The sequence below is a fragment of the Tursiops truncatus genome, chromosome 4, assembly GCF_011762595.2.
Source record: "Tursiops truncatus isolate mTurTru1 chromosome 4, mTurTru1.mat.Y, whole genome shotgun sequence".
NCBI lineage: Eukaryota > Metazoa > Chordata > Mammalia > Artiodactyla > Delphinidae > Tursiops > Tursiops truncatus.
Genome location: NC_047037.1, coordinates 71,440,991 through 71,454,766, shown reverse-complemented (window position 1 = coordinate 71,454,766; position 13,776 = coordinate 71,440,991). Strand labels below are relative to the sequence as shown.

Here is a 13,776-nt window from a genome sequence, read left to right as displayed (position 1 = left end):
TGCTTGTCATCACTGGAAATAACAGTAATATTTCCATTTATACCATAGTGAAAAATGCACTGTCCAACATCTGTACAATAATAAATCTTGACTTAAAAAGCTTCTTTCTTCAACAAAATTAAATATATCAAAGGGAATATTTTATAAAAATTATTATTTATTTCCCTGCCTTCCCAAATATTTATGCTTTTCTCAGTAATGTGGGTTATCATTAAGAACATCAATAACAGGGATGTCTTTAGAACAGTGGTTCACAAGGTTTGGTCCCAGGAGCAGCAACATCAGTATCTCATGGAAACTTGTAAGAAATATAAATTTTCAGATCCTATCCAAGTCATACTGAATCAGAAACTTTGGGGATGGAATCTAGGAATCTGTTTTTTAATAACGCCTTGAGGTTATCCTGATACAAGCTGAAGACTGAAAATAGCTAAATTTTGTGTAAAGAGGTACTTAAATAAGTGTTTCTGGGTTTTATTTTAGAATATCTTTTCTCATGTTTTTCTCTTGTTCCTAAGGTCTTTCCTATTGCTTCTCAGTGTATTTCCCTAGAGCAGCTTAGTAACCATTAAAATATTTAAGATAATGGATGTATACTGACAAACAGAAGGCTGAATTTAACTTACAGTAACATTAGGGCAAGCAACTGGTTGGGAGGGTCTGGGTCTTTCAGTTTTAAAACAGCCTAAAGGGGTTTCCAGACATGGGGCTTTCAGTGCTAAAATTGGGAAAGTTCTGGGTGAACCACGTTGTGTTCGTCAGAGTAACATATTCTAGCAGTGTGACAGTAACCCACATAAAGAGGTCCCACGTGGACAATTTAAAAAACATATATTTTTGTTTTGAGTTTTTCACACATACCTCTAAGCCAACTGAGAATTAATTTTGACACAAGGTGTGAAGTGAGGCTCTAAGCTAATTTTATTCCACTAAGCAACTAGCTAATTTCTCCAACATTTATTTTTTAAAAATTCACTCCTTATCACTAATTTGCCCTTATACTGTAAATTATTTTTAAAACTTAAATTACAGTATAACTTACAAGCAATAAAATGTACAAATTTAAACAGTTCAGTTGGAAGGATTTTTGACAACTGTATATGCCCATGAAACTAAAACCCCAAACATACCTTTTCCATCAACCAACCCAGAAATCTCCATTATGCCTCTTTTATAATAGGACAATTAGCGGCAACCACGTTCTGACTTATCAATACAAGTTAGTGTTGCCTGCACATGATTATAATTAGAATCATACAGTATGTATTTTTGTGGTGTGTTCTGTTTTACTCAACACGATGTGTTTTAATGTCATCCATGCTGTTTGAGTTTTATTATGGATAGGCTATTATGAACATTCCTGTTATAGTGTAAACATAAGATTTCTTGGATAAAATCTGGGTGATAAGGTTAGGTGTATGTATAATTTCTTTAAAACTTCCCCAAAAGTTCTTGTAGTGGTTGTGTAGTTTTACATGCCCACCAGTAAAGAATAAGAGTTATAACTGCTCCACATCCTCTCTAATGTTTGTTGTCATCATTATTTTTTCTTTAGCCATTCAACTGGATAGGATATGGTATTTCACTATGGCTTTAAAAATGTTTTTACTTAGGCATAATTTACATTCAATAGAGTAATCATTTTTAGTTTACAGGTAAGAGTGTTGACAACTGTGTATGTTGTATAGCCACCGCCACAATCAAGATGTAAAAAAGTGACATTGCTCCCACCAAAATTCCTCTAACCCTGTTTTGCTTATTCATTGTGTTTTTTGCATTGCCCTGATGCCTAATGTTAAGTAAATTTTCATGTGTTTATAAGCCACTGATACACCTTGTTTTGTGAAATATCTGTTTAAGTCTTTTGCTCATTTATTTATTAGTATTATTATTTTGGCTGCGTTGGGTTTTCATTGCTGCACGTGGGTTTTCTCTAGTTGCAGCGAGTAGGGGTTACTCTTTGTTGTGGTGCACGGTCTTCTTACTGCGATGGCTTCTCTGGTTGCAGAGCACAGGCTCCAGCTGTGTGGGCTTCAGCAGTTGCAGCACGTGGGCTCAGCAGTTGCGACACGCGGGCCCTAGAGGGCACGGGCTTCATAGTTGCAGTGTGTGGGCTCTAGGGCATGTGGGCTTCAGTAGTTGTGGCACACAGACTCAGTAGTCGTGGCTCGCAGGCTACACAGCACAGGATCAGTAGTTGTGGTGCATGGGCTTAGTTGCTTTGCGGCGTGGCGTGTGGGATCTTCCCGGACCAGGGATTGAACCTGTGTCCCCTGCATTGGCAGGTGGATTCTTAACCACTGCGCCACCAGGGAAATCTCCCCTCATTTTTAAATTGAGTTACTCACCTTTCACTGCTGCTTTGTGGGAGATGTTTATATATTCTGGATATAAGTTTTTTGTGAGATATATGTACTGGGAATATTTTTTCCCATTGTATAGCTTGCCTATTTGGTTTCTTAATGGCACATTTTTTTATGGTTAGTGTTTAACATATCTTGTCCAAGAAACTGTCGCCTACCTCAGGGTTGCAAAGATATCCTTCTATGTTTTCTTCCAGGAGGATTATGGCTCTGGGCTTCACACTTAGATTTATAAGATTTATAATCATCTAGAGTTAATTTTTATATCTGGAGTAAGACTGAGTTGAAATTTGTATTTTTCCATAAAGATATCCAGCTGTTTCAGCATTTATTAAAAAGACTTTCCTTTCACCACTGGACTGACTTGGTCCCTTGGTACCATTTAAGAAATCTTTGACTAATCCAAGTTCACTAAGATTTTCTTGTATGTTTTTACTAGAAGTTTAGTTCTACAATCCATTTCAAGTTAATTTTTATAGATGATGAGTGGTAAGGCTAAAGTTATTTTCTTCTTTTCTCTACTTATTCTACCAGTTATAGAAGAGGGTGTTTAAATCCCCAACTCTGTAGATTTGTCCATTTCTCTCTTAATTCTGGGAATTTTTGCTTTATGTGCTTTGAAAGGATTACTAGGTACATGCACAATGAGGGCTGTTATGTCTTCTTGAAGAAATGATGCTTTCATTATATAAAATCTCTCAGTAATAACACCATTTGCCTTGAAGTCTATTTTGTCTCATATGAATATAGTCACACCATCTTTCATATGTTGTTTATATAGCATAATTTCTTCTACTCTTTTACTTACAACATATGAATCTTTATATTTAAAGTGAATTTCTGACAAAGGGTCTATATTTGGGTCTTGGTTTTTTTGAACCAAGCTGACAGTTTCTGCATCTTAAAGTGCTAACTATAATGTAGATATTAATATAGTTGCATTTTAACCTCACACCTTGGCACTGCTTTTTTCTACCTTGTCTTTTCTTCCTTTCCTACCTTTGTTTGGAGGAAGCATGTATTTTTTCATATTTCATTTTATTTCCTGTATTGACTTACATAAACTATACCCTTTTGGAGTATTTTTAGTGTTTCCTCTAGAGATTATAACATGCAAGTATAAATTATCACAGGCTACTTTCAATTAATTTTACACCACTTCTCAAACTGTATAAGAACCATCCTCCCCCTTTCTATTTGTGCTTTGGTGGCCTTATATCTTACTTCTACATATGCCATAACTCACACAATACGATGAAGTTATTTTGTTTTAAAGAGCCAATCATCTTATAATGAAACATGTAAAATTATTTCCTAAAAAATGTACCTTTTATACTTATCCAGGTATTTACCCCTTCTGTTATTCTTATTTCCTGTCTGCAGATTTAGGTTCCATCTGATATAATTTCTCTTTAACCAGAACAATTTCTTCTAGTATATCTTGTAGGTCTGTCAAGAACAACTTCTCTAAGATATACTGTCTGTTTGAAAATGTCTTTATTTCAACTTCATTTCTGATGACTAATTTCAGGAGATATAGGATTCTAGGTTGAAGGTTTTTTCTTTCACCACTTTAAAGATACTGTTCCATTCCTTTATGTCTTCTAATATTTCCAGTGAGAATCCAGCTGTCATTTGTACTGTTCCTATATATGTAATGTGTTTCTATGTTTACTTTTAACATGTGCTCTTTAGCATAGCTTTCTAGCACTTTACAATGTATCTAGGTCTGGTTTCCTTTGCATGTATTCTGCCTTGGCTTAGCTATGCTTCACAGATCTGTGGGTTGATATCTTTCATCAGTTTTTGAAAGTTCTTTGTCATTATGTCTTCAAAGATTCTGTCTCCTCTTTATTGTCTGACATCTCCTCTTTACTTCCATAGACCTTGGATGCTCTGGTCTACTTTTTTTCCCTGATTTTCCCTCCACCCCTCCTGATTTACGTTTCAGTTTGGAAATTTTCTTTGACCTATGTTCAAATTCACTGATTCTTCCCTCTTCAGATTCCAGTGTGCTGTTATGCCTTTCAGACAAAATTTTCACTTGTGATAGTTAAAAAAAAAATTTCTAGCAATTCCATGTGACTCATTTTTCATATGTTCTATATCTTTGCTGAAATTCTCCCATCTTATCATCCATATTGTCTACCTTTACTCCTATATCCTTTAGTATTTTTATCATCATCATTTTATCTTATTTTAAAATACCTGTTTGATAAATCCAACATCTGAGCTTTTTCTCAAGTTACTTATACTGTTTTGTCTTGACAACCAGCTTTTCTTTCTTTTTTGCATGTTTTGTAATTTTTAATTATAAAGTAGACACTTTGGATAAAATAACAGTAGAGGTTGAAATAAAAAATAAATAATATTTAATTCCAGAATTGGGAATAATCCTTGTGCCAGGCCACTAGAGTGGGGCAGCTGTATCTATATGATCTATAGTTGAGCTGCTACTGGATTTTGTTGTAGCTTTAAATTTAGTTTCAAATGTTTTGAGAGCAGAATTAAGACTTTTCTTTCTGAGGTGCTTAGGCTATGAGCACTGGTAAAATTCCCTTTACTGGTGTAAAGATCTCATCTCATTACACACACACACACACACACACACACACACACACACACACACACACAAACACCTTTATAACCCTGCTGCCAGCTTCTGAGGTTGCTGGTAAGTTTTCTTTGCTCTCTAGACCTGTCCCAGGCTTGCTATTTCTTGGAGGTATCTCTGTCCACACTGCCTCAGAGGGCTTTTTCTCAGCTTTCTTGCCCCACTCTCATCCCTGAGCAGCTCAAAGTACGGAGTTGCTGAGATTAGTTTTCACAGATCTTCTGCTCAAGGTCCCCTATTTACTGGCAGGTGCCTTGTATTTTGGGATGCTCTGTATGACTCAGTAATAACTTTTTCTTAATTCCCTGTTGTTTCACAACCTTCGGTTTACAAGCTCTGAGGTCTTAGTGAAGACCCATGGAAAAGAGTTGGCAGGTAGGTAAGGACTTGCTCTGCGGCTTCCCAGAATTTTTTATCAGTTTCACCAGTCCACTGAGGCCATTACATGTTGGGGTAAAGTTTGGTTGGTTCCTCGCTATCCCCGTCTAACCCTTCTCTTTCTCCCACCGCTCTTCCAAGGAGCAGCTGCCATGGGTGTCTTCTCTTCTATGTAGGGCTAGTTACTATCTGGAAGTTACTTTACTTAGGTCACTTTGAATCCTCAGTTCTCTGATGAGTTTAGTTTTTCTAAACTTATCCAGATGGTTTGGGTTGTTATGGTTAAGAGTGATGGTCTCTTAAGGCCCTCAACATTCTAACACTGTAACTAAGGTGTATTTCTGCTTCACAGTTCTGTTCCAATAATCACTATTTTGGGGTGGTACTATGCTATTTTAGTTGCTGTAGCCTGAAGCATATGGGTACAATTTTCATTTACTTGCACTGCATATTAATAATTTCCTTTATTTTCTAAAATTGTAGTACTATAATCCTTAACAAAGTACCATAGCTTATTTGAAGACTCAAATTCCCAAGACTTTCATTCAAATATCAGTTAGTTATACCAATATCTCAGAACAGCTAAAACCAGAAAGAGCTCTACTTTTGTAAATGATTAGCCACCTTCTTTCTGTCTTAGACTCAGTCTATCTTGAACTATAAAGAATCCTCAAAAAGGTAGGCTGCAGGAATATGATGATATGTCTAAGTATATGCAGGGAAGGATCAGGTGGCAAGAGGGACTGCAATCTGAAAACTGCAATAAAAGATCCAATTTTTGGAATGCTTTTCCTATCATGTTCCAGCCACATGTATCTTCAGTTTGAAGAGTACTTTCTGATTTTCTTTACTTTATATTGAAAAAATGATTTAAAATAGTTATCAATACTGAATAGCATTGCTGACCCAGGATATAGGTTTTATCCCTATATCTCAGATCCCAAAATTTCAGAAAGCATTACTTAAATTTTTAATTAAAAACAAAATGACGTAGCATAATATAGTGGTTAAGGTAAATCCTGCCTATACCACTTATTAGGTTTTATTAGCTACTATGAGCAAATCACCCTTTAAACTTCAGTTTTCTCAATGGAAAAATGATGATAAGAATGATGCTCCCAAGTCTACCACAATCGACTTAAGATATTTTTCAAAGAATACCACTCCCCAATTCAGGCAGCACTGAATACCCACATGTGAAGTACATAAAGTACTACTGACATTAAGTTCACAATGAAAAATTCAGAACATAGGAAAACAATGTACTGTAAGTCACCATAAAGCAACATGTATTAGATACCTACAAACTTCAGAAAACAGAACTATTATTTATAGAATACAAGCTTATCTCATTTTACTGTGCTTCACTTTATTGTACTTTGCATTTTTTACAAATTGAAGGTTTGTGGCAACCCTGCTTTGAGCAAGTCTATTGGTGCCATTTTTCCAACAGCATTTGCTCACTTCGTGTCTCTGTCACATTTTAATAATTCTTGCAATATTTCAAACTCTCCACCAGCAAAAAGAGTATGACTTTCTGTAGGCTCAGATGATGGTTAGCATTTTTTAGCAATAAAGTATTTTTAAAATTAAGGTATGGACATTGTTTTTTAAGATATAATGCTAATCTAATAAACTACAATATAGTATAATTATAAGTTTTACATGTACTGGGAAACCAAAATATTTGTTTGACTTGCTTTATCGTAATATCTGTTTTGGTGGTGGTCTGGAACTGAACCTGCAATATCTTCAAGGTATGCCTGTGTAAGATAAATAGGTTTAAAAGAAAAACCTAAAAGAACATAAGAAACTTTAATCAAGACTCCCGCAAAACCACCAAGGAAGATTTGAAAAAGAATTAGAAAGAACTTCTAGAAAGAAAATGGTACTTTGAAATGAAAAAGTTAGTTTTAGCCTAAAGAGCAGATTAGACACAGATGAAGAAAATTTATGAGCTAGAAAACAGATCTGACTGAAATTAAGTACAAGGAGATAGAGTTGATAAATATGAAATTGGGATTAAAAGACATGGAGAACAGAATGGTAATGTCCTCTCTCATAGGAGTTCAAGAAGGACAGAATACACAAAATGTGGGAAAGGCAAAATTTAAAAGATTCCAGAATTGATGAGACAGGACTCCTCTGATTCAGCAAGCATAATGAATTCCAGATAGAATAAATAAAATGCTAGACACAGACACATTTTAGTAAAACTGCAGTGTACCAAAGACTAAGAGACTTAAAAGCAATCAGTAAAAAAAAAGAAATCACCTACAAACAACAAAGAGTGATCTTTTTTGTTAAACAACAACGAAAGAAGACAGATAGTATAAAGTAATATGTTCATAGTATTGAGAGACAACACTTGTCAACATACACTTCTAGACTAAATTTATAAGTGAGGGCAAATTAAAAACAGTTCCAGGTAAACGCTAAGAGTAATTACTATCAAGAAATCACTGCTAAAAGAACAATCTAAGAGCTCCCACTAAGGTGCATTTGGATATTTGAGGGACATTTTTGCTTTATGAAATAACTAAGGAGTTCTATTAGCATGAGGATGGGAGCTAGAAAAGCTAAATTTTCTACAGTGATCAAGATAGTCCTATACTATGAATCCAGTCCCAATGCTGGTAGTGACTTGCTGAGAAACACATAAGAAGTAAGATACAAGAAAGGATGATGAACAAAAAATTGTAGAACACTTGGATTAGCTGTTCATAAACAAAAAGAAAAATGACTAAGTCTGAGGGATATATAAATGAAACAGAAGTAAAATACTAGAAACAGCCCCATTATAATTAAGGTTTCCCCAAATCTGAGTCATTTGGGAGAACAGCTGAATTACTGATAAGGTTTTAGTCTAAAATTGTATGGGTAATAGCCACATAAGCACAGACACAAACTGAAAGTAAAAAATGGAGAAAAGATGAGGCAAATATCAAGCAAAAAAGTCAGCATAGCCACAGTAATATCAGGCATTATAGCTTCTAGGGTAAAAACCATTATTACAAGTAAAGAGGATCATAACCTAATGGTAAAAAATTTCAACTCACCAGGAAGGAATGCTGATTCTAAAATTAGATGCACATAGTAACATAGTTTCAAAGATATAAGGAAAATAATTGCTGCCAGGAAAAACTGTTAAACCCACCATTCCGATAAACTTAAAAGGTCTCCTTTAATAACAGATAAGGTTGGGCTTCCCTGGTGGCGCAGTGGTTGAGAGTCCGCCTGCCGATGCAGGGGACACGGGTTCGTGCCCCGGTCCGGGAAGATCCCACATGCTGCGGAGCGGCTGGGCCCGTGAGCCATGGCTGCTGAGCCTGCGCGTCTGGAGCCTGTGCTCCGCGACAGGAGAGACCACAACAGTGAGAGGCCCGCGTACCACAAAAAAACAAAAAAAACAAAAAAAAAAAACAGATAAGGCGATAACAGATTGAAGTATAAAGAAGATATGAACTATGCAAGTAACAAGGATGAGTTAACAGACGTACAGAAAACCTTGCAGTCAACAAATAGAGAATACATACTTCCTTCAAGCACATTCATAAAGACTGATCTCTTATAAGTAAGTCAAATACCAAAAGAAAATCTATCATACAGAACATGTTCCCGGTCAACACTGTAATTCTACAATTAAGTTGTAAAATGTTAGAAGAAGATAGCCAAAATACCTCCCATAACTTTAGAATATAAAAAACAAAAGGTTTAATAATTAACAGGTCATAGTTAAAATAATAAAAACATTATTTTGATTAACATATCCTACCGATATAATACGATCTCCTTTCCTGAGCTCTCCACTAAGATCAGCAGGTCCGCCAGCCAAAATAAAGGAAATAAATATTCCTTCTCCATCTTCACCTCCTACAATGTTGAAACCAAGGCCTGTTGAACCACGATGAAGAACAACTTTTCTAGGTTCCCTGAAAATTAAAAAAATATTGAATACCTTAAAACATATAGAGAACTTGACTTTCTGTCAATGAGAATTCCCTGCTGATAAATCATATTTCCATATTATAAAAAAAGTCAGATGAAATTTAAAGTTTTCTAAACTCTGGGGTAAAGAGATTCTTTCCAAGCCTAGAAATTAAAAGGAAAAATCCTAATTTTATATAGAAGCTAAAAATCCTTGTTAAGAAACAAACATAAAACTAAAATAAAAAGGAGAAAATGTGGAAATTAAAAAATAATGATATAAAGAGCATACTCAAAAAATAATACTCATGAAAAGCTGATGTTGCACACACTTCGCTGCCTAAGAAGCAGTCACTGTCTCTACTTCTTACATGTTGTAAAAGGCAGATATCCCTTTGTCTTAGAGAAGGTAGGAAGGCCCCCTTTCTACTCTCAAACGGATCAATCATGAATAACTTATGCCAGTCACTGCAATTTCACTCCTGTTTGCTAAGGTGAGGCTATGACCCTATTCTGGTCTCTAAGAAATAACAGGAAATTTTACTGTCACTTCCCAAAGAAAGACTCTAACAAGGACAAAGCATATTCTGTCCCCATACAAAGCGTATTTGTTCCCCTCCTTATTCCAAATCACTCCCACACGAAAGAATGAACTATAAAATCCTGTTACTGATTTGGACATATCACAATCATGAAGATAACCAGCAGAATCCCAGAGATACCATGGACCTAGTTTTGCTACACAAATGTTAGAAATGCCCATCTCTAGACTTTCTATATAAAGTAATTAAATATCTTTATTTCTTAAGTCACATCCCTCCAATTCATCTACCTATCTCTGCTTTTCATCCATTCTAAGATGCATCTCTTTTGTTCCCTCCAACTCCCAATTTAAAATCTCTGAAATCAGAATACATCTTACCACTAATAACATTTCCCATTTGCTGCCACTTATACATAATTGTGTGAAAACCATTTACATCTTCCAGTAAGACCATGAAAATTCCAAGAGCTGACTGTTTTAGATATGATGAATCACAGAATATCATTTGAGATTAGAATGTATCATATTTGGTAAATATTTTAAAAATTTAATTTGCTTTTTCTAAAACACTGCAGAAAGCTTTTGGTAACAAACGGCTTAACAGAAGTAAATATTTCTAAAAACTGTATTTTAGGGATCCTTCCATATAATGTGGAATTAATCTTCTTAAATATTTGTCTGCTCAAAACTTAAAGCGGTGTGTTTTCTAGTCATACATAGGTATTCATCATTAATCAGCTTTGTCAGTTCACTTACAGGATTAACAAAATTATACTGAGTATTTTCTTGTCAAAAATGGCAAAATTCAACAATATGTTGTTTAGGAAATATATACATAAACACCTATATGAAAGAAAAAAGGGAATAGTAAATCCAAAATTCAGGAAAGGAGTTAACTTGGTGGGGCAATGTAGGAGAAGCAGGGTAGGATCAGGGGCACAAGACAGGTTTCACTATACTGGTCTTACTTCCTTGTTAGATTGTGGACTCATGGTTTAGGGTTCCTATAATACATTAAAATATATGTATGAATTATAATTTTGCATTAGCAAATAATAATTAAAAAATACCCTGCTGAAATCCAATAGTATTTCCAGAGGAAAATAAATTGAATTTTCAAATAACATAAGCACTTGAAGAGATGCTCAACATCATTAGGCACTAGGGAAATGCATCAACATCACAATGAAATACGTCTCACCTATAACAATGGCTATAAAACAAAACAAAAGAGAAAAAACAAATGTTGCTGAAGATGTGGAGAAACTGGAATCCTCATATATTGATGGTGGGAATGTAAAACGGGGTGGCTGGTACAGAAAACAGTTAGGTGGTTCCTCATGAACCTAAACATAGTTACCATATGACCCAGTAATTCCACTTCTAGGTATGTATCTAAAGGAACTAAAAGCAGGTATGCAAGCAGATATGTGCATGCCAGTGTTTATCCCAGCATTATTCACAATACCCAAAAGGTGGAAACAACCCAAGTGTCCATCAACAGATGAATGGATAAACAAAATGTTGTACATACATATAATGAAATGTTATTCAGCCATAACCAGAAATGAAGTTCTGATACATGCTACAACATGTATGAATCTTGAAAACATCATTATGCTATGTGAAAGAAGCCAGATACAACAGGTTAAGTATTATAAGATTCCACTACATGAACAATTTAGAATATGAAAATTCAGAGAGAAAAAATGTAGATTAGAAGCTACCAGGAGCTGGGAGAACAGGGAAATGTGGAATTACTGCATAATGGTTATAGAGTTTGTCTGAGGTGATGAAAAGGGTTTGTTTCTTTTCTTTTGCTGCGCCATGCGGCATGTGGGATCTTAGTTCCCTGACCAGGGATCAAACCCACGCCCCCTGCATTGGAAGCGTAGTCTTTTTTTTTTTTTAAAAAACATCTTTAGGGGCTTCCCTGGTGGCGCAGTGGTTGAGAGTCCGCCTGCCGATGCAGGGGACGCAGGTTCCTGCCCGGGTCCAGGAAGATCCCATATGCCACGGAGCAGCTGGGCCCGTGAGCCGTGGCCACTGAGCCTGTGGGTCCGGAGCCTGTGCTCCGCAACGGAAGAGGTCACAACAGTGAGAGGCCCACATACCGCAAAAAAAAAAAAAAAAAAAAACTTTAATGGAGTATAATTGCTTTATAATGGTGTGTTAGTTTCTGCTTTATAACAAAGTGAATCAGATATACATATATTCCCATATCTCCTCCCTCCTGCGTCTCCCTCCCACCCTCCCAGGTGGTCACAAAGCACCGAGCTGATCTCCCTGTGCTATGCAGCTGGGAAGCGTGAAGTCTTAATCACTGGATCAGCAGAGAAGTCCTGAACAGGGTTTGGAAAAAGATAGTGGTGTTGGTCATAAACATCATAAATGCAATTAATGCCACTGAATCGCAATTTGAAAATGGTTACAATAGCAAATTTTATGTTATATATATTTTACCACAATTTAAAAAATTTATAATGTAATATACTAAAAATCACTGTGTTGTACATTTTAAATGGTAAACTGTATGGTTTGTAAATCATATCTCAATAAAGCTGTTAAAAAATGAACTTTAGAATTATTAACTGTTTGTATGTTGGGATTTCTTTTATTTTCTCTTTTTATTGGTAATGCGATATAATCTCTGAAAAATTGTTTAGGGTTAAATTGTGGAGAACTTCTAATATGAAGTAAAGATATCTGTACTTCATTATCTGGGCAAAGGAGTATAATGATCAAAAGGGAGTGATAAAACACTCACCATTTAGGAAGACATATTCAATAATCAACTGCCTGATTTTTACAGAAGAATACAGAAAACAGGTAGGCCTGTTGTGTAATACTACAGAGTCCAACAAATATTCTAGACAACAGATATGTAGTGAAAAAAGATGGGGAACAGCAATCAAGATGTTAATATGACATATTTTTAATTTGAAAAATATGCTGATTAAAGACTAGATAAGCCATTAACTACTTCCTCTTTACTTCTATAAATAAGCAGTATTAGAAAATAACAGCAGCAATAAAACGACCATGATATGTCAGTATACTAGCACAGACTAAAGATTAACAGCCTTGAGAATTCACACCACAAACATATAATCACAAACACTATTCTTTCCAGTAATTTTCATCCTAAAACAATTACTGAGCACCTATTAAATTAAGTTCTCAATATTGCTAACTCCTGAAGAAGAGGACAAAGACAAACACCCCTATCTGACATTTAAGAGATCACTGCTTAGAGTCAGGAGTCTAACAAATAAAGAATAATTATAATTATAAAGGTTCAAAAATAATAATGCTAACAGTAATACAGTTAATAAAAACATAAAATGACATGAATTGTCATACATTTTAACATTAAATGCTATAATATGAAATACTACTACATAATTTACTTCTACAAAAGCTATAAAGCAAACTGTTCAAACATATTATCATATTACTATGTTGAATAATGTGAAAAAGATCTAAAATATTTTTTCACTTTTTTTCCCACTTAGATAAAAGAGTTTTTTGGGGAATAAAAAGACAGTTAGGGCTTCCCTCGTGGCACAGTGGTTGAGAGTCTGCCTGCTGGTGCAGGGGACACGGGTTCGTGCCCCAGTCCGGGAGGATCCCACATGTCACGGAGCGGCTGGGCCCGTGAGCCATGGCCACTGAGCCTGCGCATCTGGACTATGCTCCGCAATGGGAGAGGCCACAACAGTGAGAGGCCCGAGTACCGCAAAAAAAAAAAAGACAGTTAATCTAAAAAACTGTTAGTGAGTAATGTTAGTAATGTTAGATGGAAGTAAATTTTAGGTGTCAGAATAAGTAGCAACACTAAAAAAAAGCAGTGATTTATTTGTAATATATATATATATATATATTTTTGTGGTACACGGGCCTCTCACTGTTGTGGCCTCTCCCGTTGCGGAGCACAGGCTCCGGACGCG

The 13,776-nt window shown here is 35.5% G+C and overlaps 1 protein-coding gene across 14 annotated transcripts in view; it reads right to left on the bottom strand.

Annotated features, from left to right (window-relative positions):
- Positions 1-13,776, bottom strand: part of DLG1 (discs large MAGUK scaffold protein 1) — a 285,352-nt gene that overhangs the window by 87,628 nt on the left and 183,948 nt on the right. For 7 of the 14 annotated variants that reach the window (XM_073804060.1, XM_073804059.1, XM_073804062.1 and 4 more), the window contains 2 exons: positions 9,131-9,287; positions 7,056-7,118 (listed from right to left, as the gene is read on the bottom strand). In XM_073804060.1, the coding sequence (XP_073660161.1) occupies positions 7,056-7,118; positions 9,131-9,287 (220 nt within the window). The remainder of the gene's footprint in view (positions 1-7,055; positions 7,119-9,130; positions 9,288-13,776) is intronic. The other 7 variants (XM_019922354.3, XM_033855650.2, XM_019922357.3 and 4 more) reach the window with 1 other exon arrangement.